Here is a 25,270-nt window from a genome sequence, read left to right on the forward strand (position 1 = left end):
AAGCAAGCAGCCAGGTAGGTATCTCGGAGGGTTTGTATCATGCAAAGGACCTGCAAATGCAGTGAAAGCTGAGCGACACCTGCTCCTTTGTATGTTAATTATTCATCCCTTTGCCCTTCAGCACTCGCCCATCATCAGCTCCCGACCTGCATGACCCAGTCTGAGGCTTCCCCTCCTGGTGCCGCTACCACGACCTCGTTCTGCCTAAGGCTGCATCCAGGCTTGCCTGTTGCCAGTGTGATACCAAGCATGAGACAGGGGCTGCAGAGCTCTTTCACGTAAGCTCCAGCCCCTATTTGCCTCAGGGAACTGAAAAGCTTTGTTCCAGCTCAGGCTAACCCCGGTCCGGGGCTGAGCCCAGGCCACTCTGGCCCCTGAAGGCGATGTCGGCCGGGAGGGAGAGCGGTGCCGGGCCGGTGGCGGGGAGGGGTCGTCCCGCGGGTGCTGCAGGGCGGCGCGAAGCGGTCGCTCCCCGCGGCAGGCGCCGCTCCCCGTGCCCTCAGCCTCCCCCCGCCGCGGGGGCGGACCCAGGCCCAGCCCAGCGCGGGGAACGGGTCGCCGCCGCCGCCGCCGCCGCCGCCGCCCCCTGGCGGAGCCGCCCGCCGTGCCGCGCCGCGCCGGGCCGGGCCGCGCCGGGCCGCGCCGGGAGCCGCCGGAGCTGGAACTGGTGCCGGTGTCGGTCCCGCTGCCGCGGCCGCGCCCGCCGCTGCTGGGGGAGGCGGCGCCCGCGCCGCGCCCCCGCGCCCCGCCCGCCCCCGGCAGCAGCAGCGGCGGCAGCGGCAGCCTCAGCACCTCCGCCAGCTCCGCCGGCAGCTCCAGCGGCAGCACCATGGACCTCTCCTTCATGGCCGCGCAGGTAGGGCGCGGCGCCGGGACGGGACGGGTCGCCCCGGGGCGGCGGCGACGGGGCGCGCATCCCCCCTTCTCGTCTTCCGCTCGTTTCCTCCCCGCTCCAAAGTTGCCTCGGCGCGGCGGTAAACCCGGGTGGCGCCGCGGCTTGGGGAGGGGGCGAGGGGAAAAAGAAAAAAAAAGGAAAAAATAAGGAAAAAGGGAAAAAAAAGACCAGCCAGAATTGGAGGCGCTGCGTGAGGAGAAGTTGCCGGGCGCAGGTCGGGGCGCAGCACCTGTTGGCGCCAGCAGCGGGGCCCCAGCCCGGCCGCTGCCCGCGCTCTCCGGCTGTCCAGCTTTCTCTGGTGCGGTTACACCGCCTTCAGGCTGGGGAGGGGGAGGCAGCATCTCTCCTTCCCTCGAAGGCAGACTGTAAATAGAAATCCGAGATTTGATTTTTCGGTTCTTTTCCTCCCTTCCGTACTGCGTTTGTACGTGCATCTGTGTTTTCACGAGTTGTCTTTGCACACAGAATCTAGCTTGGCGTGTACAGAAATCCTCTTCTGTTTGCATGAACAAATCGTTTAAATGGCAGCTAAGTTCTGGATTTCAGCTTGAGGCATGATCATGGGTATTGGTGTTCAATGCACTGATGCTTAATATACTGAGAAGTATGTAATGGCTGTAAGCCACCCAAAGCCAAAAATCATCTTGGTGAATCCAGGTGAATTAGGTTTTTAAACAGACAAACAGTGCTACGCTTCAGAGAAAGTCACACACGCCGAACATCCATTTCATAATTTTCCAGGATAGTTTCTTCTATTCATGCAGATACCTAACCGTATGCACGTAATTGGGTTTTTTCAAGAATGATTTGGATCTGAGTTTGAACTTTTGCCAAAAAATGTCACCCACTGTTTAGAGGTGGAGTAGGGGCCGGGGAGGCCTTCCGCCCTGCTGCTTCCTGAGCACTGGCTTCAGCTGGAGGTGGTTGGTGGAAACTAAATCTGATCCTTGCTACACTGTTGTGTTACATTAATGCAATGGCTGTTTTCTCTTGTTCCACTCCTGAAGCCTACTTCTGAGGGGGTGTCAGGCTCTGCCTTTCTGAAGGTAGCAGTGAGCTGTCCAAGAATCTCTTCCATTTGGAGGTATTTCCAAGAATAATATTTTTCTAAGGAAAGCCACAATGGGGAGGAGGCAAGCATCATTTCAACTGATTTGAGGTCTTCCTGGGAACTGGAGTATTCAAAGGAAATTTGAATTGTCAAGTGTCAAATCATTTTCCTGTGGTCCTTCTCAGCACAATCTGTGAGCTCCCTGTGTCCATCTTTTGTTCCCTAATCACTAGGTTGAAGTGGGGAAGGTTTTGTGTCCCTGTTGCACAGAAGCAGAGGCGCAGCACAGCAGCAGATTTTACCAGTAGAGTGGTCTGTGCCAAAGCTAGGCCTAGTGCTGCCCTTTCCCTTTCTACACTCTCCCTTGTTCTTGCTGTCCCATATTCCACAGATCTTCTACCATAATTCTGTGCATTGGAAGAGTCACAAAGCCGTGTGCTTTAGTCCTCTCAGAAAAGTTCCCTGTATAAATATGTCTTATACTTACTAAGGTTACTAATGCTACAATTTACAGTGAATTATGTGTTTCTTCCTGATCCTCTGGGGTTGGTTTATTATTTTCCTTTGTCACAACAAGTGACAATAATTTTTTTCAGTGTTATTTTGGTGAATTTGGGGAATCTGCCTTTCCTTGGGCGAATTCTTTTTAAGGAAGAAAAGTATTTATGTTAAAACCTCACAGCAGGGAAGGCTATCTATGAAGCGAGGTTCGCCCTCCCTGACATGGGTACAGATCCGCTGTTCCTGAGGCAGAAGAGGTACAAACCTTCACTGCATTTCCCCCGTCCTTCTCTGGACACTATCCAGCAGCATGGGTATAGGGACAAGCTGCAAGAAGACGGGTGCAGTTACACACAGTCCTTCCTGTGGCCCAATACGCCTTGGGAAGAAAGGGTTGAATACCTTGGAGCTGATTGTGCCACGAAGCCCTTTGGGTGGTGAGGGGAAGGTGGGAGGCGGTTGGGGCTCCTGGGTGTCTCTCCCAGTGGGGGCACGGGGCTCACCAGGTCAGCACAGCACCTGTTTCACAGGGCACGTGGGGGAGCCCTCCAGGGGGTATTTGTACAATTAACCTTTTATAAGCTGTAGGAGAGGATTCCTCGGGCTCCTCTTCTACCGAAGGAAACAAATCCAGTTGTTAGATCACTGTGTACAGTGGATGCTACACTTACCTCTGTTACTCCCCTGGTACAGGCCTCTTGTACCTTTCTTTCTGAACGGGGCGACCCTTTCCATTCCTGTCACCACAGCGGCATTTAACCCCCGGGGTGTCACTCCTCTAATTTAGGTATTGCTTTTCTTCAACTTTCTTTTCCCCACTGTATCTTTTTTTGTCTTTTTTTGAATCATCTCTGTGGCATCTCCGGTGATGTGGTCCATTGAGATGACCTTTAATACGGGATATGTGAGAACAGAAGAGAATTATTGACCTGCGCTCCCTTCTCCTAACCGCTTTTAAAGATGCTGTGCTATCACTCTCGTTAACAACCTTGTAACATACAATAGGGCTTGCATTTTTGCCTAATAAATGCCAGATGCATGAATACTTTATACTGAAATAGGTAAAGCCTAAACTGAGATGCTTAATGGTGTAAAAGCAATGGTTACCTCTCGAGTTAATTTAATGTCTACAGGATACTATAGACTATTTGTGTTCCTGTAAGTGGCTTTTGTGTATTATTCTTATCACACCTTTGCACTGCTCATCGTGGACCCAAGTCGGCTTTGCTAGTTGTCTTGTGAGACACCATAAATGTATTAATGATCTGTACCTTAGAGTCCCTCTGATATGTGCACAGAGACAGAAGGCGTGTGTAAGTTAGGTTAATACTTTCAGCCTCAGTGATACTATAGTGTGTTATAGAAGCTTAAAATCTGGCCTCCTCTAAAATGCGCAGGGTGAAAGTGTAAGGCCAGGTAATGCAATAGTTAACAGTGACTTTTAAGTACAGTTTTGGTGCATTTGTTAAAATGTTCAGTGGGTCAGAGTTTGCAAATCTGGGTAACTGTATTGGTACGTTTACCTCTTCAGACACCTGAATACAAGGAAACTGGCTTTCTAGAAACACTGCGTATACAGAGCTGTACGAATAACACACAGCTTTCATCTTCAGCACCTCCCCTCCCTTTTTAAGATATCTGTGAGACAGTTTGTGCCTTGGAGGCCCTGAAACCATTTCATTTGCCAGCAGAAAGATAAATGAAATGCCCCCCCCCCAGTGATATATTTGGTGCTGTAGAAAGGATAACGTTCTGCTGATAAAAATTGTTGTTGTGGAACAGGAGACTGTCAGGTAGTAATGCTAACAAATCTGTGCAGTGTAGATACAGCATGAGGGTTTGGCTGCCCAGCTTAAGCAACCACATCTGAACATCTCAGCTGTAGTACATTTATTAGCTATGTCATGAAGAACAGCTTTTGACTGTAACCATTAATTCCGTTGTTAAAATAAGCCTTTTTGCATCTGTGTATTCATCAGTAGTCGGTTGTGCAGGCTTGGGTGTCGTCTGTTCTGTGGGTGCTCTAATTGATTTCAGTTAAGGTCAGTTGTGCTAATAAGCATGACTCGCACCTAGTCAAAGACTATTAGCTAGTATTTTTTTTCATTTTAAATCCAGGTTTTAATTAAAGTAATCCTGTAATCCTCTAACACCTCAGGATACTGTGCCAAAGATGTTCAGCCACTGCTGAGCTGTATGACTGGCTCATTTCTGTGTGTTCAGTGATTTCAGAGTGCTCTTGTAGTCTAGGTAACCTCAGAAATAGCCTCCTCTTATAGGTAGAGACTTTTGCTTCCAGTGTAAAAGCCTGGTTTTGGGGCATGCTGAGCACTGGGTCCAGGCTAAGAGCACTCAGTGCTTTTCAGCAGGGGTCAGGGGTTTGCTGTCAGATGCCCAGTGATGAGCTGTCCCCCTCCCCACTTCTGACACACTAAAATTAATATCCATTTAACAACCGGCTAAAGCATTTCTGATGGAAAAAAATGCAACAATGAAAATTGCATCTGGATTAATGGGAGCAGGCTTGAAATGTGTATTCAACTTGAAAAAATAGAGGCGCATAGTGGGAAAAAACTGGGAAGCTAGAGAAGAAAAAAATGATGTCATGGTCTTCAGTATGATACAAATCAATATGAGCTGAACAGCACCTGCAATCATAATGCCAGTTATGTGTTTTTCAAGATTTATGTTTGCAATTTAACTTTTCCTTAAGTGATTTCTGTAATTTTTGTTTCATATTAAAAAAGAGGAATGGATTTCTTTAACACCTTTCGGTCATGTTCGTACTTGGAGAATCTATGCATGACAGTGCTGAATGGGGTGGTCATTTGGAAGCTTTGACGTTGCTGGTGTTAGCTTAGGACTGATTTATTCTACTTTTTTCTTTAAAAAAGCGTGATTGCCAAAAAATAAGCTCTAAGCCAAACCACATGGAGAATCAGGATTTAAAGATGCATGAAACTTTCCTTGTTAAAAGCTGCCTTGAATATAATCTAAGACCTAAGACAAAACCTCTTTAATCCACAGCATCAAACATTAATAATGTTAGCTAGGAGGATGTAGGTGTTGTCTTATATGACGAGATCAGTGCTCACTTATGTACAGCGTAATAGAGCACTGACCATTACTCTACCAGCTCTGCTTTCTTCCAGAGGTTAAAGTAATTTTCTCTGGCATCCTTTGATTCCTTCAGAATGTCTTGACCTATAATAAATAGAATCAAAGCATCAGGAAGCTGAAAGAGCAGATCTGAATTTAACTAAGGATGTCTCAGATGCTCAAAGTTCAAGCTTAAGTCCTGATGCCTCGCTATGGTATGGCACAGCCACAGGGACCAGCTGCGTACTGCAGATGTTGCAGAAATCCTGTTCTGTGTGCAGAAATCAGTGGTGTCCTCATCCAGGATGTGGCCAGCAGTTGAAGTGAGAATCATCTTCTGGAGAAGTCTTTCTGCTGGCTGCTTGGCAGAACTGCATTAGATTTTTATTAGTGAGGGGAACACAAGGAATCCCTGCACTTTTCTTATCACTGCAGTAACACTGCAGAATGCATTTCCAAGTCTTGTATAGCAGAAATTTCTGTTCCAGCTTTTAAAAATTCTGCGGAGATTTGGGCATACTGGTTTTATAAAGTGTTGAAACTGCACTTTGGAGGAGGCTGTTGTTCCAGGATTGTGCATGTAATTGCTGTCAAAGATGCTAAAAGCAGTGATTCCAATCCAGCAAAACACTTAAGCACTTACTTCACTTGGAGCACGTTTATTGTTCCAGTAACATCAGCAGGACTGTCCACTTGCTTAAAATGAAATATCTCAAAGCCTGGAACACAAGGGGTGAGAATGCTTTGCAATTCATAGGAAAACGTCCTGGAAGAGCAAGAGGAAACCTACTATTTACCATATTATTAATCCAGGGAAGGCTGAGACTATGTGTTTTGGAGTGACTGTATTTCCATCAATTAATAGTGTGACCAATTTCTCATAGGAGCTGCTGAATGTTAGAAGAGGAGGATGTGGTAGGAGGGGGGTGGTAGGGAAGGGAAAGTAGGATGTGGCTCATGTGATGCATGTGTTTGTGCAATCTAGTTATGTGCACCCTTGCACAGGGAGGGTTAGAAGATACTGGAAATAATTTCTTTGTCTTTCATGTGCCGATTAACAGTGAAACTAATTCTATGAAGTGCTTTTTTTTTTTTTTTTAATAAATTACATGATTTTCAGCAGATACAGGCTAAAGAGTTCACAAAGGGAGCAGTTCTCACGTATTTCCATCTTTGTTGAATGTGGAAAGGAGGTTTGTAAGATGACTTCAAATGGACACATTCACATGCATTACAATGATAAAGCGTGAGCCTTTCACAACACAGTTGATGGCAGCAACAGCTGAGGTCCTATAGTACACAGAAAATAGCAACAGATGGCAGGTAAGCAGAATGAAGACTGAAGCAGCACTACATTCATGCCAAACATCTTGCTTGTTCAGTGAGAGCCCAACCCTGTTATATACTGACCAGTAATGCTCTTGGCAGACTTGATGAGAACTGAGTTTCTGGGTAGCAACTGGGTAGCCCAGTGGTATTGGGTCCTCAGAATCCATAGGCTAGCAAATCTAGACTGGTTATAGATTATTTTTTTTAAAAGCTTGGTTTTGGCTAATCTAGGCTGAATTTCTCAATTCATTGATGAGCTGCAAACGTGGGGGTGGAGGTTCTGTTTTAAGTTTTGTTGGAAATGGGATGGATGCTGGCCATTAGGAAGCTAGTTTCACCACCAGGCAAAAGCCAAAAAACTCCAAATGATTCAAAGGGTTGCATGGGATTTAGTAAATCAGCATCATGCTTTGGTGACCATTGGTACACCATCAAATTAAATCATTGGTCAAAGAAAACATTAGAGCATTCAAATGAAGTGCAGTGATGTGGAAAGCAGAAAATTAGAACAGCAACCCACGTAAATGCAGCAGTGACCAGCTCTGTTAGCTTGCTACATCTGCCTGCTGGGACTTACTTTCCTTGAAGGTATTTTCTGTCATGAATTGCATTGTCTTCCTAAGCCAGTGAGGTCTTTTGGAGTCCTCTGTCTGTTGTTTCAGCAGGCTTCTTGGTTTGATAAGTGTAGTATCCTAAATGGGATTAGTGTTAACCCCTTCCACTGTTCACTGGGGTGATGTTTTTTAAAGGTGTCTTTTGAAATGGTGATGGCTCTCTGTTGTTTTAAGCAGATACATATTCAAGTGTGAAAGGAAGGTTGTAAAATTGGTTGTAAACTGATGATAGTCGTGTCACCCATCAGTGGCTTGATCTACTTCTCGTGCCGGTGGATACGTCAGGAGTTGCTCCATTTCTGTGGAGTAGCAGCAGGATAAATGCAGTGAAAGCCTTTGGCAAATATGGTGCTGACATTGCATATACAAGCTGTTAGTACTTGGATACAAAAAGGGTCAGAATTAAGTGTGTGAACTCCTCGCCATCTGTTTTGAAGGTGCTGAGTGTCCAGGGTATGCTCTCCTGTACCTTTTGGTGCTGCAGTGAACAATACCTGTCCCTACATTGAGCACTGAATAGGAGAAAACCCCATGGCCAGCTGTGACACCAAGATCAGGAGCACTGAACACTTACTGAATGTACGCTCTGCAGCTTTGGAAGGATTACAGGGAGCAGAGGCAACATGGGGTGAAAGATCTTTCCCCGTAAATATGACCATGCGGCGTGTACACGGCAGCCAGCACTGATGCTGTTAGCGGTAGTCACTACCCACCCTTTCTCTCGCTGGCTCGCACACCCACACGATGCTTTCAGGTCTGTCTCACAGCACCGCCTGTTTGAAATGACACGTACTCTTAGGCTGAATCTTTAGTCTTTCTATTCTGAAAGCTGAATTCCACACTCCTCATAGCTGCCAGAACCAAAACCTGCTAAGCAGCAGCTAATTAGAAAACATTGTTACAGATGCTTCAGAAAAGCTCAATGCCTCTTTGCAGTAGGCTGTTGGATACAGGGTGAATTCTTTTTGTTTTGCAAAGAGATTATCTCAAGTTTGGAAATGTTTTAAAAAATAATAAAAAAAAGCTTTTAACCTCAGCTGGTTCTGTTTGTTGGAATTTTTCTTGTAAGCCTTTCAGATGTTAGGAAAGGGGGAACAGTCTATGAATGAGCCGTGCATGGCTAAAACAAACCCAAACTTCCATCAACTTTCACAGTGGCTTTTTTTTCTGCCAAAACAACTGGATGAGCATTTGCAAAATGTGGGAAGATGTGCTGAGCCTCGAGATGTGCTGTGTTCTGGGACTGATAAAAGCTACCAGCCCCACAGAGTTGCTGCATGGAAGTAGAAAGGACAGCCGTGTCTCTTTGGCTGATGTGTAGAGGTGTTGAGGCATATATTCAGAGAGAAAAAGTAACAACTGAACTGATGAGGAAGTAAACATGTTAAAATGTAAAGTTTTAAAGGATTTCTGAGAGTGCAGCTGAACCCAAGGACTCAGAGCAGCTGATCACACTTAAATTCTCTCAGCACCCAATTAAGTGTATGCCTAAAGTGTGTGAGTAATCCTCTGAACTACACCTCTGTTTAAATGAAGTATATAATTAAGTGCCTTGATAATCTGCAGTAAGTGGCAAAGCATTTTGAGGTATTGTAATAGCTTTTCTTTAAATGTGAGCTCCACTTTAAATAAATTAGGTTGCTCCTTTCCTCTCTCTGTCTTCCCCTCCTTGTAAGTTTTTCTGAAATCTTCTCAGGAATTTTCTCCCACCTTTTCTCTTGGAAGGAGAACATTTTATATATGCATACAACTCAGGTCTGCTGTCCTTTTTGGGTATCTTCTTTCTATGTCTCTCATATCCTCCATCTTTACCTTTTGTAGATTATTTCAGATGCTATAGCTGCACCAGCTCAAGTCCAAATCCCACAAAGATTTAAGCTTAGATCTGAAAGATGGGAGCCAAAGAGTAAATATTTCTTCTGTTCAGGGACAGGAGATGAAAGTGGAACAGAGCAGCAGACTAAAACGCTACAGTCACTGAAGGTGTAAGTGTAGCAAAAAGAGTGAGTGGTGATAGACGTAGAATCTAAAACCCCAGGAATGGAAATGTCACCCCTTCTGCACTGTTTCCTGTTTTGGTCGCTCTCCAGCTGCAGCAGAGCAACTTACAACCTCAACTTGAAAAGTTCTAAATTGTCTTCTCTAGATGCTGAGCCTGGCAGTCACTTGGGAGAAAAATATTGAAAATGCATTCACAAACACTCTTCTCTCTTTGTCTGTCCTGTGATATCTTTCCCCCTCAGATCTGGAGGAAAACTTTATCGAATATGTGGGTATTAATGTTAAGGCATGGCAAATGGTTGTTCTGTAATAGGATCCAGGCCGTGAAATGGTTCATTCTGCATTGGTCACTGAGCCACCTGATTGAATATGCTGTGAAATTGTGCAGATGGGCAAGGCGGTGAAATCCTGCACTGATTTGTTGTCAGGGTAGCCGATGTTTTATTCTCCTGGTGTGTTCCCTGGCATTTCTCACGGACATGAAACAGAAGCAGAAGAAATTGAATTGCTGTGCTCTCTCTCCCTTGTTCTCCAAGGTAGTTTTGCAACTCATTTCTCCTGTAATCTTATGAAGTTAGAGGAGAGGTATGCACCTCCTGATTTCTCTTACAACTGTGCTTTATACTTTCACAGGTAACCTTCTTTACCCAGCCAGCTGTAATTTTCAGCACGGGTGGTTTTCATGGTGCATCTCTTGCTTATTGCTTTAGTGTACTTAATACCCTTAATGGTGCTTTAAAGATGAACATTTGCATGACTAAATAAACAGTCCTGCCTCTAAAACATTTGTCTCCTGACCTCTGGTCTGCACAGTACATAGCCGGCAGAAGAGGAGTGTATGGAGAAGGCAGAAGAGAACATGCTGATGTAAGCTGCTGCCTAGGCTGCCATGGTAGCAACCCCTTGCTGTTCCTCAAAGCCTTCAGGTACCAGCATATTCCACAGGGAATGCTGAAGAAGTGAAGGGAAATGGGAGACAGCTAGCAAAGGTAGTTTTGGCCAAACTCTGATGTCTTCCTTGAGCATGCAGCATGGTATGATTTGAATTGATGTAAAGAATGCTGGCTAGCTCCTGGGAGCCAGTTCATTATTTCTAAAACTGTTGGCTTTGGAAATGGCAAAGCCAACAGTTACTAAAAATTTTAAATTCAGTTCTAGAGGAGAATAAATGGGATTAGGAGAGTCTCCTCTGAAATGAAAGTTGGTCTTGTCTTGCCACCTGATCTTTGCCATTAGAAAACTAATCACATAGTTTTATGCTATAAGTTTAGCCTTGCCTAAGCAAGAGTATAATTTCATTGATACAAACAGTTTCAATAATGTTTTAGAGTTAGCTTTTTTAATTAAAAAAGAAATTATTCCATACCTTGTGTAGCACATAGGCTGAGGGTAATTCAGCTGGACTCCACCACATCCATGATACCTTTTTTTACAGAAATATGTAACACTTAGGGTATGGGTGCATCTCCATACTTATTCTAGAGATCTCTGGAACCCTAAAATATAAGCAGTGGTTGGCCATATACTGTCAATTTTGGTGAGACATGACTGAGACCTTGCACCCAAGCACTGTGATCATCTGTGATGCCTGCACTCTGTCCTGCAGGACCATGGCATGACCAGGGAGGAGGACTGTACGTGCAAGCTGCTGCGCGTCCGGGCTGGGCCAGCATGGGTGTGCACACTTGGGGTGGCAACGAAAGACAGTACAGCTGTGTCTGTCACCTACGGGTGGCTCCAGGCCACTGCAGTATTTCAGGGTTGTTGTCCAACTGCTACATACAGCAGTGACTTACCACTTACTTGGTTCAACTTCTAACGTGATCTTCATTCTCATAAACTTCAATACAGAGAGGTAGGCAGGACTTCCCTGTGATGCCACGGAGGAGATAAGGGTCTTAGGGAGAAGTGATTCCCAGTTTGGCTCTTCTTCAGTGGGGAAGCTTAAACTGGCCATGGGTGGCAGAGGCAAAGCAGCAAATCCTTCTTATGTCACGTCTGTGCAGTCAGGTGGCCCAGCAGGTAATGCTCAGAGCATCCCTCGAGTTCTTCTGGATATTGATCAAGTTACAGCTTTAAGCTTACAGACTTGCCTTTCAGTACTGGATTCATGACTATCAAGTTCTGAGATTTTTTTTTTTTTTTTTTAACTATGGTGTCATTTCCTCCAAAATGAATCGAGCAGGTGATCTTACTGAAGTTTGGAAAACTGGGACTGTCAGACTCTGCACCATTTCAGTAAAACTTGGCCAGCTGGCAGAATGGGGTGTGCTTTTCCCTCAAAATAAGCAGCGTCTCTCTCAGTGCTGATCTTGACAGAAACCCCAGCATCAGTTTAAGAGTAATACAGCTCATGTATAACTCTTTGACTGAGGATCATACTATGCTCCTGTTAGTCCTAGTAGCCATCCCGCTCACCGCCTGTCTGGCAGGAGGAGCAGAGCGGTGACAACAGAGGAGATGCTGCAGCTGTCACACCTATTTACAGCTTCTCAGTCACTGATGTGAGAATAAACAAACACGGTATTCATGCAGTTGCATGGTTAGCAATTTATTTTTATAATCAGTCACTTGAAAAATACAAAGCACAAGTAAAAATTAGCTCTGTCAGCATTTTCGGTGCAGTTTGCAACCTACTGCTTGACCTGAGGGTTTCCCTCTCTTTCTGTTAATTTAATATAAGAGTTAAGGTAAAGGCCACCTCCTTACCCGATGAAAGCACGTTTCTCCTCTGAGTGAAGTTGTACCAAGATGGGATGTGGGTCTCCAAATGCAGGAACATACTGATTCTTGTCTGCTGCTGCCATTTTATTCCCTGATTTTATTACCCACTCTTCAGCGATGAGTAACTATCTATCTCACATGTAGGCAAGTGATATTTACTGTAAAAAGGCTGAGTGAATTCATTGTTGAGCAAATGTTTAAAGAAATAACAATTAGAGATTGCTTTCCTGTTTTGTTTGAAAACACTGAGGGGAAAAAAAATTGAAAATATAAACATTTTCTCTTTGATAGCCAAGAAACAAATGCTTGAGCTCATATCTCCCAGCATCACATTCCCAGAAAAGTGGGCATGAAAGTGACTGTAATTAATGGCTGTATTTAGTCGCTAAATCTTTATTAAAGTGAAACAATGGCTGACAGTAGGCCATTTCTAAACAAAACAGTAAGTCAGGAAAGTTGACAGGATTAAAATTTGTGGTCTGTTTTTGGGGCTGAAGCGGGACAATCCCAGATAAACAGAAGGAGGGCAGTAGACAGAGACAAACCCACACAGCGACACAGTATTTGGGGACATGGATGTTGTGCTCTGGTTTTCTTTCTGTCTCTGCTTTCCTCCTCAAAGCTGTGGAGGGGACCACACAGAACAAGCATCTCATGGCAGGAGCTGTATTTTTGGCTTGGAGATGAGAGCAATCATCCCTTCAGCCGTAGCAGATTGATTACACAGTCTGATCATTGGTAATCGCCCCTTAGCAGCTGGCTCTTGGAGATGTACTCCAGTACAGTGGCTGCTACAAAGGGTTTTGTAATCAGGCTGACCTGCAGCCCATGTTCCTAACTGGGACTTACTGGTCTCTTAGGATCTCACCTATCAGTCTGTTTCTGAAGTATGTGGGAAACAGCGTGATTGTGTGTGCTAATTAACTCAACATGGACGGCATTTTCAGGGACGTGACCTTAGCGCTGCAATGAAACATCTTATGCTTCTTTGTTTCCTCTCATTTTGGGAGGCTTCATCTCTGTTGCTGCCACCTTGCTTTAACGTGCTGATGCAGCCTTGCACCTAATTCCTGAGTGGCAGCAGCACGTGGCAGTGCTCGAGTATCTCTGCCACCATTTGACCCTCCTTTGCCACGTCTCTGTGTGGTGGTACTGTTCCTTTCCTGCCTGCCTCATCAGCTAGCACCAAATATGTTGGGTACTTGTCTCTTAGAACCGCTAAGGGATGTATTTATTCAGTAACTTACGTCCTATGTAGGATCCTGTACATGGACGTGGTACCTCATGATGTCGTTCCCACTGGTTCATCAGTAGCAAAGCTCTGCATTTCCCTGGAGGCACCAGATTGTGGCTTCCAAAACATAGCAGTCTGCATGTTTGGGCTTTTTTTTTCTCCCACTTACATTTTTCCTCCTGTTTTTCTAAATAATCATAAAGCAGACTTGCTTTTGTGAGTCCGGGGATTGCTGGAACCAGTGCTTCAAGCAGCACAACTCCAATTCATCTTCCAAATGTGCTACCATTTTTGCTGTAGGAACATTTATTTCATACACAATCTGGGCTACATTTATTTTTGTAGGTCCAAATTCAACTGTAGGCTGTGTTGCCCAAACCCAGTACTGGATTTATGTTGTGGGAACCATCAGCAAAACTCTGACTCCTCCAGAATTGGATTTTTTTTTTTTACCTATTTCACAGAAGCAACTAGATAGCCTCCGAATATGTTCTTTGGAAGATGTGACAAATTCTCAAAGAGACAGGTTGATGGGAACAATTACTGTTAAAAGGCAAGAAGCAAAAGAGCGGTAAGGGCATATGTGCATTCACATAATGTAAACCTGATGCCTACCAGTGGGAGCCCACGCACGCTTTCCTCCCTGCCCGGGAAAGCCCTGCAGCAACAGGATGCTGCCTGACCTTATTGCCACTTAAGGACAGTGTTAGCCCTGGCCGTATGGCCAATGTGCAGGAGCAGACAGCTCACTGTTCATGTGTCCTGGGCAGAGCAGTGGTCCCTGAGCACTGAGGAGCATGTGGGGAAGGAGGAGTGGGTGGAGCGTGGCACTGCTCTTCTGCTCTCCATCTGCTGCTGCCCACCAGCACGGCTGCCCTCGTCTGCCAGCATGAAAGAAGGGCCTTTATCTGAAGAGCAAAAGGGGAGCCCAGGAGAAAGGGTGCTTGCGACACAGTCGCTCCCATGTGTTGTTCAAGTGACTGCTCAAGTCCACATCTCTGTGTGTGTGTATTGAGTGCTCGATGCTGAGGGCAGCTGTAAATCATCAGTGGGAATAAACACACGCCTTGCCTACGTGATGTACATATGTCCAAGGGAAAACAATGCACGTCTTAAAATTGTCACGTGCCTGAGACATAGTAGAGTTGGAAAAAAATACACAGGAATCACAAGCAGAGGTAAATGTGAGTGCAGTGCCCACAAACTGCTCAGCAACGGCAGTAAAAGGCAAATTAGCCTTATACAGACCTGTGGAGGGAAAAATACAAGCTGAGGACATAACAAGTGACTGATGAGTACTCTGCTCTTTGGCTGGATGCAGAGCAAACTGGGAGTGCTATGAAGATTTGGAAACCTGAAATGATTAATCAAAGGAACAAGCTATTTGTTTTTTTCTTAGTCTCTGGCCTTTCCCTTTTCTGTCTCAGTTAGTTTCTTGCTTTCAAATGAGGACCATTTGTATCACAAATAAAACCTTGTGCCAACCCTCTCATTCATCATTTTGTGTTTCCTTTCAAAATCTCATCTCCTAATTCCAGCTGGCCTACAATGACCTCTTCCATTATCCACTTTTTAGATTTCAGAGATGCCTTTTCCCATATATCCCCTCAACCTTGCATGTGGTTTCTCACACAGAGCAAAGCCGCTTTATTGTTTTTTCCCAGAATACCTTCTGAAAACCATCCTTTTTTAAAGTCGGTAAAATATTGGACAATGGCTGGACTGCTGGTGCCCATAATCTTCTAGTTGTAGTTCTGTCTCATTGCCATCTTTGCCCTTCTCCCACCCCTTTATTCTTGGGTTTTGCTCAAGACCTGTTTATTTATCTTCATAGTTCCTGTGGGATCCTTATATTTAACTAGAATCATTAGTCTTTAGAGTCAGAGTAATAAAATGAAACATTTTCAAATTACAGGTATTGGAATATTCAACCCACTGAACACAGTTTTCAAGGAATTTTATCTTTTTCTCCACTTCTGTGGAGAAAACTAGTGTACCTGTATTCCCGTGCATGTACCTATATATGTCTGAGAGCTGTTGACCTGCCAGTGATCCTCCCCAAACGTGCTCTGTAGTCGCTGGCTGTTTATTGTCCACCTACTGCGTGTCAGGTAGCTGCACCCTTTTCTTCTAAACACTGAATTGGGTTACACAGGAGCCTAATAGCATCCTGGGTGCATCTTATTTTGGCCAGCCCTCTTCAATGTCCTTCAAATTAGGGGTAAAGCCAAACAAATAAAGAACAGTCAATAAAAAATGGAGATTAATTAGTTTAAATAACTATATGGGATAACCAGAGAACAACTCTGAAAGCTGCTAACAGTGCTGGTAAATCCTGTTAGTCCTTCAGTTTCAATGCTCTCGCCTCAGCAGCAATGTGAAGGAGCTCTCAAGTCAGTGAAGCTGACAGTAAAGAGTGATTGCTTTGTGGATATCCTTCTTTGTGCAAACTTTCTTTCACTGAAGCAGTCTGAGCTTCTTCCTTCAATTGTCAGGCAGTTCTCATGAGCACCCAAGTCAGCCCTCTGAGTGGGAAAGGGCAGCCTGTTCACATCTGTTCTCAACTATCTGCTGGTATCCCCCTCCTCTTCTATCAGTGCGGCATTTTTTGTAACTGAGATAAAAACAGTCTCATGCTATTGTATATGCATCTGCTCTCAGATCTGCAGTTCAAAAGCGTACATTTAGATCCAGCTTTTATGCATCGGTTCATTGCAAAGACTCCATTTCAGGTTTTTAGTCTTCGTTTAGATTTTTCACCGTGTCATTGAAATTACAGTTGTCTTCATACATGTATGTCAAGATGGGATAAAGATTTTTTTTCCCCTTTCCAGGCCTTCTCTGATCAAATGACAATCGTTTGTAGCTTTTCTGCACCTCCTTACTCCACTCCATCTTTTAAATCAAGTCCTCTGAGCAGCAAGTTCAAGTTAACCAGTGGGAGTTTGTAGTTGGTTAGGTGAAAGCTGAGATTTTCTGGCATGTTTTCAACAAATGCATCAGTCCTGAGGACAAGAATTGCATGTCTGTACTGGATCCATGTCTTTGGAGAGGGTAGAAAAGCTCATGTGTGGGATACGAATGAGGGTGTCTAAAAAGAGGTGGCTATTGCCTTGAACTGAAGTCAGTACCTCTATGTTATATGTCAGATATGCTTGGAGTGGTTTGGGTCCAGTTAGCATTGGTCTGGTTTAGATTAATTTCTTTTCACTTTCAGTATCTTTATGGCAAAAAGAGGCAGATTGAATTTGTCTGAAATCAAGATACAAAATAGCAGTTCATTTTTTATTAAAATTACATCTAGTCTTGCTGGTAGCTTCTTTTCCTTCATACTTTTTTCACTTGACAGAACAAGATGGCCAGCAGATGTAAAGGGTACCACCTGGAAAAAACTTTCTTAAATGTGCCTTTCATGCTTATTCATTTCTGAGCTGTGAAGACTAAAGCATTGGTGTTGCATAAGTCAAGCATTTACTTTTATACTATGATACAATGCAGCATCATTAAGGTCATAGACCTCCTGCTTTGACATGACAAGTATCCTTTCTTTATCTTATTCAGCACTTTGTGTATAAATGTTTGATTTTTCACTGAGAGATGTTGTTAATAGCAACTGAAGCATTTATCTTAGTAACATGTCTCTTAATCAACAAAAGATCACAGTAACCTTTTGAGAAAGTAGAGTACATCAATATCCCTGTAATTCACTCCACCAATGTCAAACTTTTCATGTGCAAAATACCACGTTTGCATTTCTGCAAAGGAAAGAAACATGACATCATGTAAATTACAGGCTTTAATGAAGGCCTAAAATGAAAATAGTATGGATGAGATAATATTTTAAGGCTGTCAACTCATACTTAGAATCATAGAATAGTTTGGGTTGGAAGGGACCTCTAAAGGTCATCTAGTCCAACCCCCCCTGCCGTGGGCAGGGACAGCTTCAACTAGATCAGGTTGCTCAGAGCCCCGTCCAACCTGACCTTGAACGTTTCCAGGGATGGGGCATCCACCACCTCTCTGGGCAACCTGTGCCAGTGTTTCACCACTCTCGGCATAAAAAATTTCTTCCTTATATCTAGTCTGAATCTACGCCCCTTTAGTTTAAAGCCATTCCCCCTTGTCCTGTCGCAACAGGCCCTGCTAAAAAGTTTGCCACCATCTTTTTTAGAAGCCCCCTTGAAGTACTGATAGGCTGCAAGAAGGTCTCCCCAAAGCCTTCTCTTCTCTAGGCTGAACAACCCCAATGCTCTCAGCCTTTCTTCACAGGAGAGGTGTTCCATCCCCCTGATCATTTTTGTGACCCTCTTCTGGACCCACTCCAACAGGACCGTGTCTTTCTTAGGCTGAGGGCTCCAGAGTTGGATGCAGTACTGCAGGTGGGGTCTCACCAGAGCAGAGTAGAGGGGCAGAATCACCTCCCTCGACCTGCTGGCCACACTTCCTTTTTATGCAGCCCAGCATACGACTGGCCTTCTGGGTTGCAAGCACACATTGCTGGCTCATGTCCAGCTTTTCATCCCCCAGTACCCCCAAGCCCTTCTGGGCAGGGCTGCTCTCAATCCCTTCATCCCCCAGCCTGTATTGATACCAGAGGTTGTCCTGACCCAGGTGCAGGACCTTGCACTTGGCCTTGTTGAACCTCATGAGGTTCACACAGGCCGACTTCTTGAGCTTGTCCATCTGGACATCCCTCTGGATGGCATCCCGTCCCTCTGGCGTGTCGACTGTACCACTCAGCTTGGTGTCATCTGCAAACTTGCTGAGGGTGCACTCGATCCCACTGTCTCTGTCATTGATGAAGATATTAAACAGTACTGGTCCCAATACGGACCCCTGTGGGACACCACTCGTCACCAATCTCCATCTGGACATTGAGCCATTGACCACTACCCTCTGGATATGACCATCCAACCAATTCCTCACCGACCGGACAGTCCACCCATCAAATCCATACCTCTCCAGTTTAGAGAGAAGGATGTTGTGGGGGACCATGTCAAAGGCCTTACAGAGGTCCAGGTAGACAATAGCTGTAGCCCTTCCTGTGTCTACTGATGTAGTCACTCCATCAGTCTCTAGATGCCCAAGTACAGTTGGCAGATGCTGATGCTGTATTTTCTTGCCTTTTCTACTGTCATAACTAGAGATCAACAGGGATCAGCTGTGCACTTTTCAGCCCCAGAATGCCAGGCAGCCTTTGACCAAAATCAGTCATGGTCTATGTAATTGAGATGGATCAAAGGCAGGAGAACAGGTACTTAATATTAGAGGAATTGGAGTGGTAAGAGGGGAAATAGAGCCAGATGAAAAAAATAAGGGAAAATAGAATGGGAGCAGAGAAGGAGAGATGAGAGTGAGATGGAGAAAGGATACAAGATGAAATGTGACTGAAGTGCAGATAATAGAATCATAGAACATCTCAGGTTGGAAGGAACCCATAAGGATCATTGAGTCCAACTCCCTGCTCCTTACAGGACTACCTAAAATTAAACCATACGACCAAGAGTGTCATCCAGACGTTCCTTGAACTCTGACAGTCTTGGTGCCATGACCACTTCCCTGGGGAGCCTGTTCCAGTGACCAACCACCCTCTCAGTGAAGAATCTTTTCCTGATTTCCAATTTGAACTTCCCCTGATGCAGCTTCATTCCATTTCCTCATGTCCTATCCCTGGTCACCAGAGAGAGGAGATCAGCACCTCCCCCATCCGCTGCCCCTCTTGAGGAAGGTGTAGACTGCAATGAGGTCACCCCTCAGCCTTTTCTTCTCCAAGCTGAACAAACCAAGTGACCTCAGCCGCTCCTCATAAGTCTCGCCCTCAAGACCTTTCACCATCTTGGTCACCCTCCTCTGGACACACTGTAACAGTTTGATGTCCTTCTTATATTGAGGCACCCAAAACTGCACGCAGTCTTTGCTATGGTTCCTCAGTTTCATTTTTTTTTCAGCAGGCCCAACCTGAATAATTTGGGTGATATTAGCTATGTCTGCCAGTCTTCACTGCTTGGTCGTAAGGCTGTTTGTTCTGGCACAAGTCTTTTGGGGAATGGCCGTTTTCTTTTTCCTCTAGCTTAACCCCAAGAGAAGACAATGGTTGAAAGAATTGACATGAGGCAGTTACCTTTTGTAATAAGGACCTTTCCCCTGCTGTAGCCCATACATGGTGTTTTCTGAAGAGAAGAATGAGCACACCCTTGTATTTTAGCCTCTTCATGAAAAGTGTTCAACATCAGCCTTTGGCTGATCTGAAGGAAAAAATCTATAGGAGTTATTCTTCTAACAGAAGTAGAACAGCTTGCTAGATTTTGAGTTTGTTCAGTGCTGTGAAGCCACTGGTTCATTAGGACTGGTGAAACAAGCTATAGAGGAGAACAATTAAAAATTAACATCAGAATATCACTAGTCCATTACAGATCAAGGCAGCTTTGGAGTTAGAGGTGAGCTGAACACTGGTAATCCTTCAGAGATTCATCAGCTGGTCTTGTGGTGGACACTGAACAAGTGCAGAAAACCCTGAAGAGCTTACAATCAAAGCAGACAAGACAAGAAAGAGCTTAACATATGAATCAGAGGGAAGGATTATGAATCAGGGGGAAGGATTAAGGTCCACAAAGAAAATTAGTTCCACGTTTCCTTTTTTCCCTGCTTCATTGTGCAAATAACCAGATTTGTAACACAGATCTTGTTGTGACACAAATCCTGACTGGCTGGTTTTGCTGCTGTTCTCTGCATGTGAGCAGATTCTTGCTCAAAGCCCATCTCGTTTGGAGCCTTCACAGGCCAAGATCAATTGGCAGCCAGGGCTTGGTTCCAAGTAATAGATAAGAATTTTCATGACACAAGATGTACTGTACTTTTCATTGAAAGGTTCATTCTGAACGCAGACGTGACCCAATGATATTTCCTCATTACTGAGTCATGCACTTTAATGCTTTCTAGAAACCTTTTTTCTCTTTTTTTTTCTTTTTCTCCATCAGGTCAGCAAGACTTGGATGAATTGTTAATGTTCCTTCTTTTTTTTTCTTATGGTACAACTGTAAGGAGCTTGAAACAGGAAGGATGGGTATTGGTCAGATTTACAGGGAGTGTGGGTATCTATAGGCAAGGGGTACTGGTGGCATTTTCAAAGCAGAACCTCAGCTTTTCTGCAGCTCCTTGAAGAGTGAGCACTTTCCCTTTGTGGAAACACAAGTGGTGCCTGCACAGTGGGACCATAGAGGGACGTGGGTCCTAATGGAAGGAGAGAAGTGGAAGCTAACTCCTCTGCTATGGCTTGGGCAAGCTAGTGAACAACTATTCTATCTTGGGCTGGCATGCAAAATCCAGGCTCTGCTTTCACCTTGGAGATGGCAGCACTGGTTTTGTCCTATCAGTGCTGGGGGTAATTTAGTGCCTTGTGGAAAGGAAAACACTGCTGTGGGCAGAGCTGGAATACACAGCCTGGGATACCTACTTGGAATTTGAAGAACGTGTTTAACATTGGTGGTGACCCTTATGTGTATGTGGGGGTTGGTAAGTTAGTCCCTTTTTTCACACTGAGCCTCAGTCCACCCCCAGAAGTGAGGGTGAGGGGCAGAAGGTTTTTCTCTCTTTCCTCTTCCTTCCCTACTTAAGCTGTAAGAAAAAGAAGCTGATCTTGATAAAATTGGATGAAACGAAGTTCATGGCAGCAGTGCTGCATAACTCCAGACTTGAGCTCCATTTTGATGTGTTCTCATCTGAGCTGGGAAGACCCAAGCTTGAGAAACATGGCCTTGGACTAAGGAATGAGTATTCATTTCCCATCTCATTCTTTCTAGATCTTGCAGCAGAAAGTTGAAGCTGACCAAGGCCCATTGTAAAATCTTATGGAGCTCATATCTGAAGTAATGAGAAAGACTCTCTTAAATTTCTTGGGAGGGGGTTTACTCTGGGCCAATGTGAAGTACACAAGGCATATATGACTTCCCAACAGATTGCCTTCCCCTGCACATATTTGTGATGTACCTCTTCCATCTGTCCCCCTGTCTATCTGTGTCTGTCTTCTTGTACCACTACCTCCTGTTATCCTTTCAGCAGTAAGTGATGATCCAGAAACCCAGACCAGAGAGTGAAGAGGAGCACACTGTGGCTTCCCAAACCACAGTCAGGAAGGCCATTGCTTTTACTTGCAGAAGCTGTATCAAGCACCAGCACAGTCTGACGATTATTCCTTTTCCTGAAATGGCATGGCACAGTCTGGTTCTCTTATCTCCATCGCAGTATCTGAATATCCCCGTTGGACTAAGCAGGGTGTTGGATTTTGTGAATATTCTTTAGTTGTGTCTTGTCAGTTTTGCCTGCAAGCGTATAAACCCTGCAGCCCTCTGAAATCAGTGACATGATAGTGTATGACAGTCATTAGTGGGTGAAACAGAAATCTGTCTGTGAGCATCTGTTCTGAGGGAGCCAAATATAATTAAATTTTAACCATGCTGCATTTGCTCTTTTATTTACTGGGACCCAGTCCTCCTTCTTAGGGATTGCAGTCACATTTCTTGCGGTCCTTCTGAGGAGTTTGACTTGCTGCTTTTTGTCATTGTATGTGTGTTTCATGTAACTGTGTTTTGTATCACTGCTGGGTCAAACAGGTTTGTTCAGAGATTCGCTTTGGGATAATGAAACTCTACCTTCTCCAGCGTCTTCAGGATTTTCCCAAAGGGAATCCTTTCTAGTTTCAGGTTGTTCTGAATGGGCAGACTCTACACTGCTGCGTTTCCTAACATAAATGAGGTGAAAAAATGACATGTGTGATTTTTTGCTTATAATTCCCCCAAACTGATATTATATTATTGCAGCAAATGTCAATATAAAACTAACGCAAAGAGGAGAGCTGGGTTCAGTGAATCCACAGCTTTGATTTTCTTATGCATATAGCAGACATGGATATGCCATGCATGGATAAAGGATATCTGACAGCAGTTGGTTGCTCACACTATATTGGCTCTTGGTATAAAGAGCCACTGATAATTTCAATTACTAGTTATAGCTGTAAATTAATTACGCTGTAGTTGAAGTGCCTAGGCAAGACTGGGACCTCATTGTGGCAGGCTTTGTGTAAACTAGAACTAAGTGAAACCACAGTAGAGCTCAACCATTTTGCCAAAAAAACCCCTGAACTTTTATGAAGAAGTAAGAAAAAAAAAGAGATGAAAGAAGCACAGAGAAATGTAAGTTTCTGAAGGTACTGACTCAGGCAGTAGCAAGGATACAAATAAGAGTTTCTTGATGAGCACCAGCCTGCTTGCCCATAGTGCCCAGTATGTCTCAAACTATTCTTTTCCAGTTGGGTGGCTGTCTATGTTCTCTAGTGTTTCTGCTTTGAAGCCAGCGGAAGTTTTCCACTGGCTTCTACAAGCCCCCTAGACTGTACTGTAATGGGATGTGGTTTGGAATTGGCCTGAGACCATGTCGTATTCATTTCTTCAATTTGGTTTGTTTGTTTGTTTCACTGACTTAACTTGAATTCATACCAGCAATCTGGAAATAAAAGGTTCAAGAGCGATTTTCAAGTTTCCCATACAAGCCAAGCCTGGAAGATTTTTTTTAATATTTTATAATTTCCCACTTCTTTAGGTCACTTGTTCCTGAACTAAGCTGGAGCTTATTCTTGTGTAGCTGGTGGTGAATCTCTAAGCTGGGCAGTCCTCTTGCGTCAATGTACTGCATTTTATCAGTTATATTTCCATGACGCTGTTTGAGCAACAGGTTGGATTAAATGTGTTTTTATTCTGTAATTAATTCATGTACTTGCCAATAAATAAATAATGTCTTTCCTTAACTTAGAGGAACTTCAAGTAATGGTAAACCACAGATGAAAGGAATTATGTTCCCCTTTAAGGATGTAATTCAGAGGTCAATTTTGTACAGTCTCTCCAGTCAGGGAGTGCATTATGATATTATGGCATGGTTTCCAATTTATTTTCAAGGGAGAACTGGATCAGGTATTGAATGTGCTAGGAGGAAAGCAATCAGAGCAGCATCTCTGCTTTTATGGAGTGCAAAGGTCTTACTCAGGCCTTGGAGAAACTTTGCATAAAAAGTTGTCTTGAGTTCAGACCTACCAACAAGTATGTAGAAAACATTGTTTTATTTGGAATGGTTTAAACTTTCTAACCTGACCTCATTTTAACTTGGGTGAACATGGTCATCTGTTTATTAGAGTCATCTATTTGCTTTTATCCCTTTGACTATGCTTTCAGTGTACAATCGTATTACAATTCATATTACGATTATATACAATTACATACAATTCGTATTACAAAAGGACTCGTGATTTGCAGGGCACTTTCAAAATGACAAAATGCAGAATTGCTTCAAAAAACTTATAATGTCTTTTGAAAAATCTTTTCCTTCTCCTCTGGCATTTCTTGCAATATTAGTTTACTGGTTTAGTTACCTTTAAGATGGGTCTATGTAGATAATTTCAGATGTATGTGTGCCTGCTACTTTTTTTCTGCAACTCTAAAGCCATAAATGTAATAACGATAGTAGGAAATAAGTTTCTATCAGCACCTGACAAGGTAAAAGTTTCTCGTATAAAGTTGTAAATGAGCAATGTGTGCACTCCCTCAAGATTAAGTACTTACATTCCTCTATATTGCCAACAGAAAGCAATAGGCGTCTTCCCAAGGGAGATCTTGATGTCCAGTTTAAATTCCTAAATTTGCCTCCTTTTGACTGCATGGTGAGTTTGAGAATGTTTTTAAGGAGACTGCTTCTGAGGGTGCAAACCAGATGGAGTGAACCTCTCTCTGTGTTTTTTTTCTGATGGCTTTAATTGTTTCCTGGGGCAAGAGTTGTAACCATTTTTGTTTGCAACTTTTCTTCCTGAGCTCTCAGTACCTCATTGCGTTACGGATTTATTCATAATATGAATAAATGGTGGTGTGGGATGCATAAATCTCTTGGAGATGTTTTTGAAATGGAGATCTTCAATCCAGCATTTCAAAACATAGGTGATTAAAGATGAGAGGGATGCTTGCATTTTTACAAGTGCTAGATATTTGCACTGTTGTTACTGAAAGACTCCCATGCTGCTTATTAATATTCCTGTGTTGGATTTTCGATGAGTGATGCTCAGCTTCAAAAAAGCTTGAGCTGCAATTCTGAAGACTTCAGCGTGGCTGGGGTAAGTCCCTCTGTGGGTAGATGGGATAGCTGTCAGGCTGCTGGGGTGAGGGAGAGCCCTTTTTCTCCCCAGGAAGCAACAACCTCCAAAATGTTTTAGGGTTAGCTCAGATCAAATTTTCTTTGCCTGATACCTTTCTTTAAGAGGTCTCCCTTATTAGGCAGTCCACCTGAGTTCAAAGGCTGGACTAAATGATGCAGGGATATCCCAAACATCCATTTTTAACTGAGCTGCACCTGTATCAGAACTAGTGGCTCCTCGATGAGAATCTTTGGGACCTCTCCAATTTTTATCTCCTTCATCATTTAATCTTTTTACCATACACTCATTGATGACATGAAAAAATGAGAGTATGATATTTTACTTAAATTGGTTTCAGTGGGGTCGTAAATAAAACCTCAGCATGGGTAAAAGTATTATAATCTAGATCAGTGAGTTCATTACTTACCTAAGTACGTAAGCTTTGGACTGAAGAACGCAGCCAGCTCCTCAGTTGTGTTTGGAACTGCACTGCCATGCACACGCTAAGGTCTCCTGTAGCCGAGTGTGTTATGCTTCTGCCAGGCATTTTTTGCAACTGTTTTTGACGAACTTGTACTAAGGGCTTAACAAAACAGTGTTTTGGCTTTTGGTGCAGTTCACTTACCTAATATTTTAGCTTACTTTTTACGTT

General features: G+C 44.0%; 1 protein-coding gene across 1 annotated transcript in view; it reads left to right on the plus strand.

Annotated features, from left to right (window-relative positions):
- Positions 1-788: 788 nt before the first annotated feature.
- C7H14orf132 (chromosome 7 C14orf132 homolog) overlaps positions 789-25,270 on the plus strand; it is a 44,405-nt gene continuing 19,923 nt past the window's right edge. The window contains exon 1 of the mRNA XM_076345390.1: positions 789-856. Within this exon, the coding sequence (XP_076201505.1) occupies positions 830-856 (27 nt within the window). The 5' untranslated portion in view covers positions 789-829. The remainder of the gene's footprint in view (positions 857-25,270) is intronic.

This window comes from Aptenodytes patagonicus, chromosome 7 (genome assembly GCF_965638725.1).
Source record: "Aptenodytes patagonicus chromosome 7, bAptPat1.pri.cur, whole genome shotgun sequence".
Taxonomy (NCBI): domain Eukaryota; kingdom Metazoa; phylum Chordata; class Aves; order Sphenisciformes; family Spheniscidae; genus Aptenodytes; species Aptenodytes patagonicus.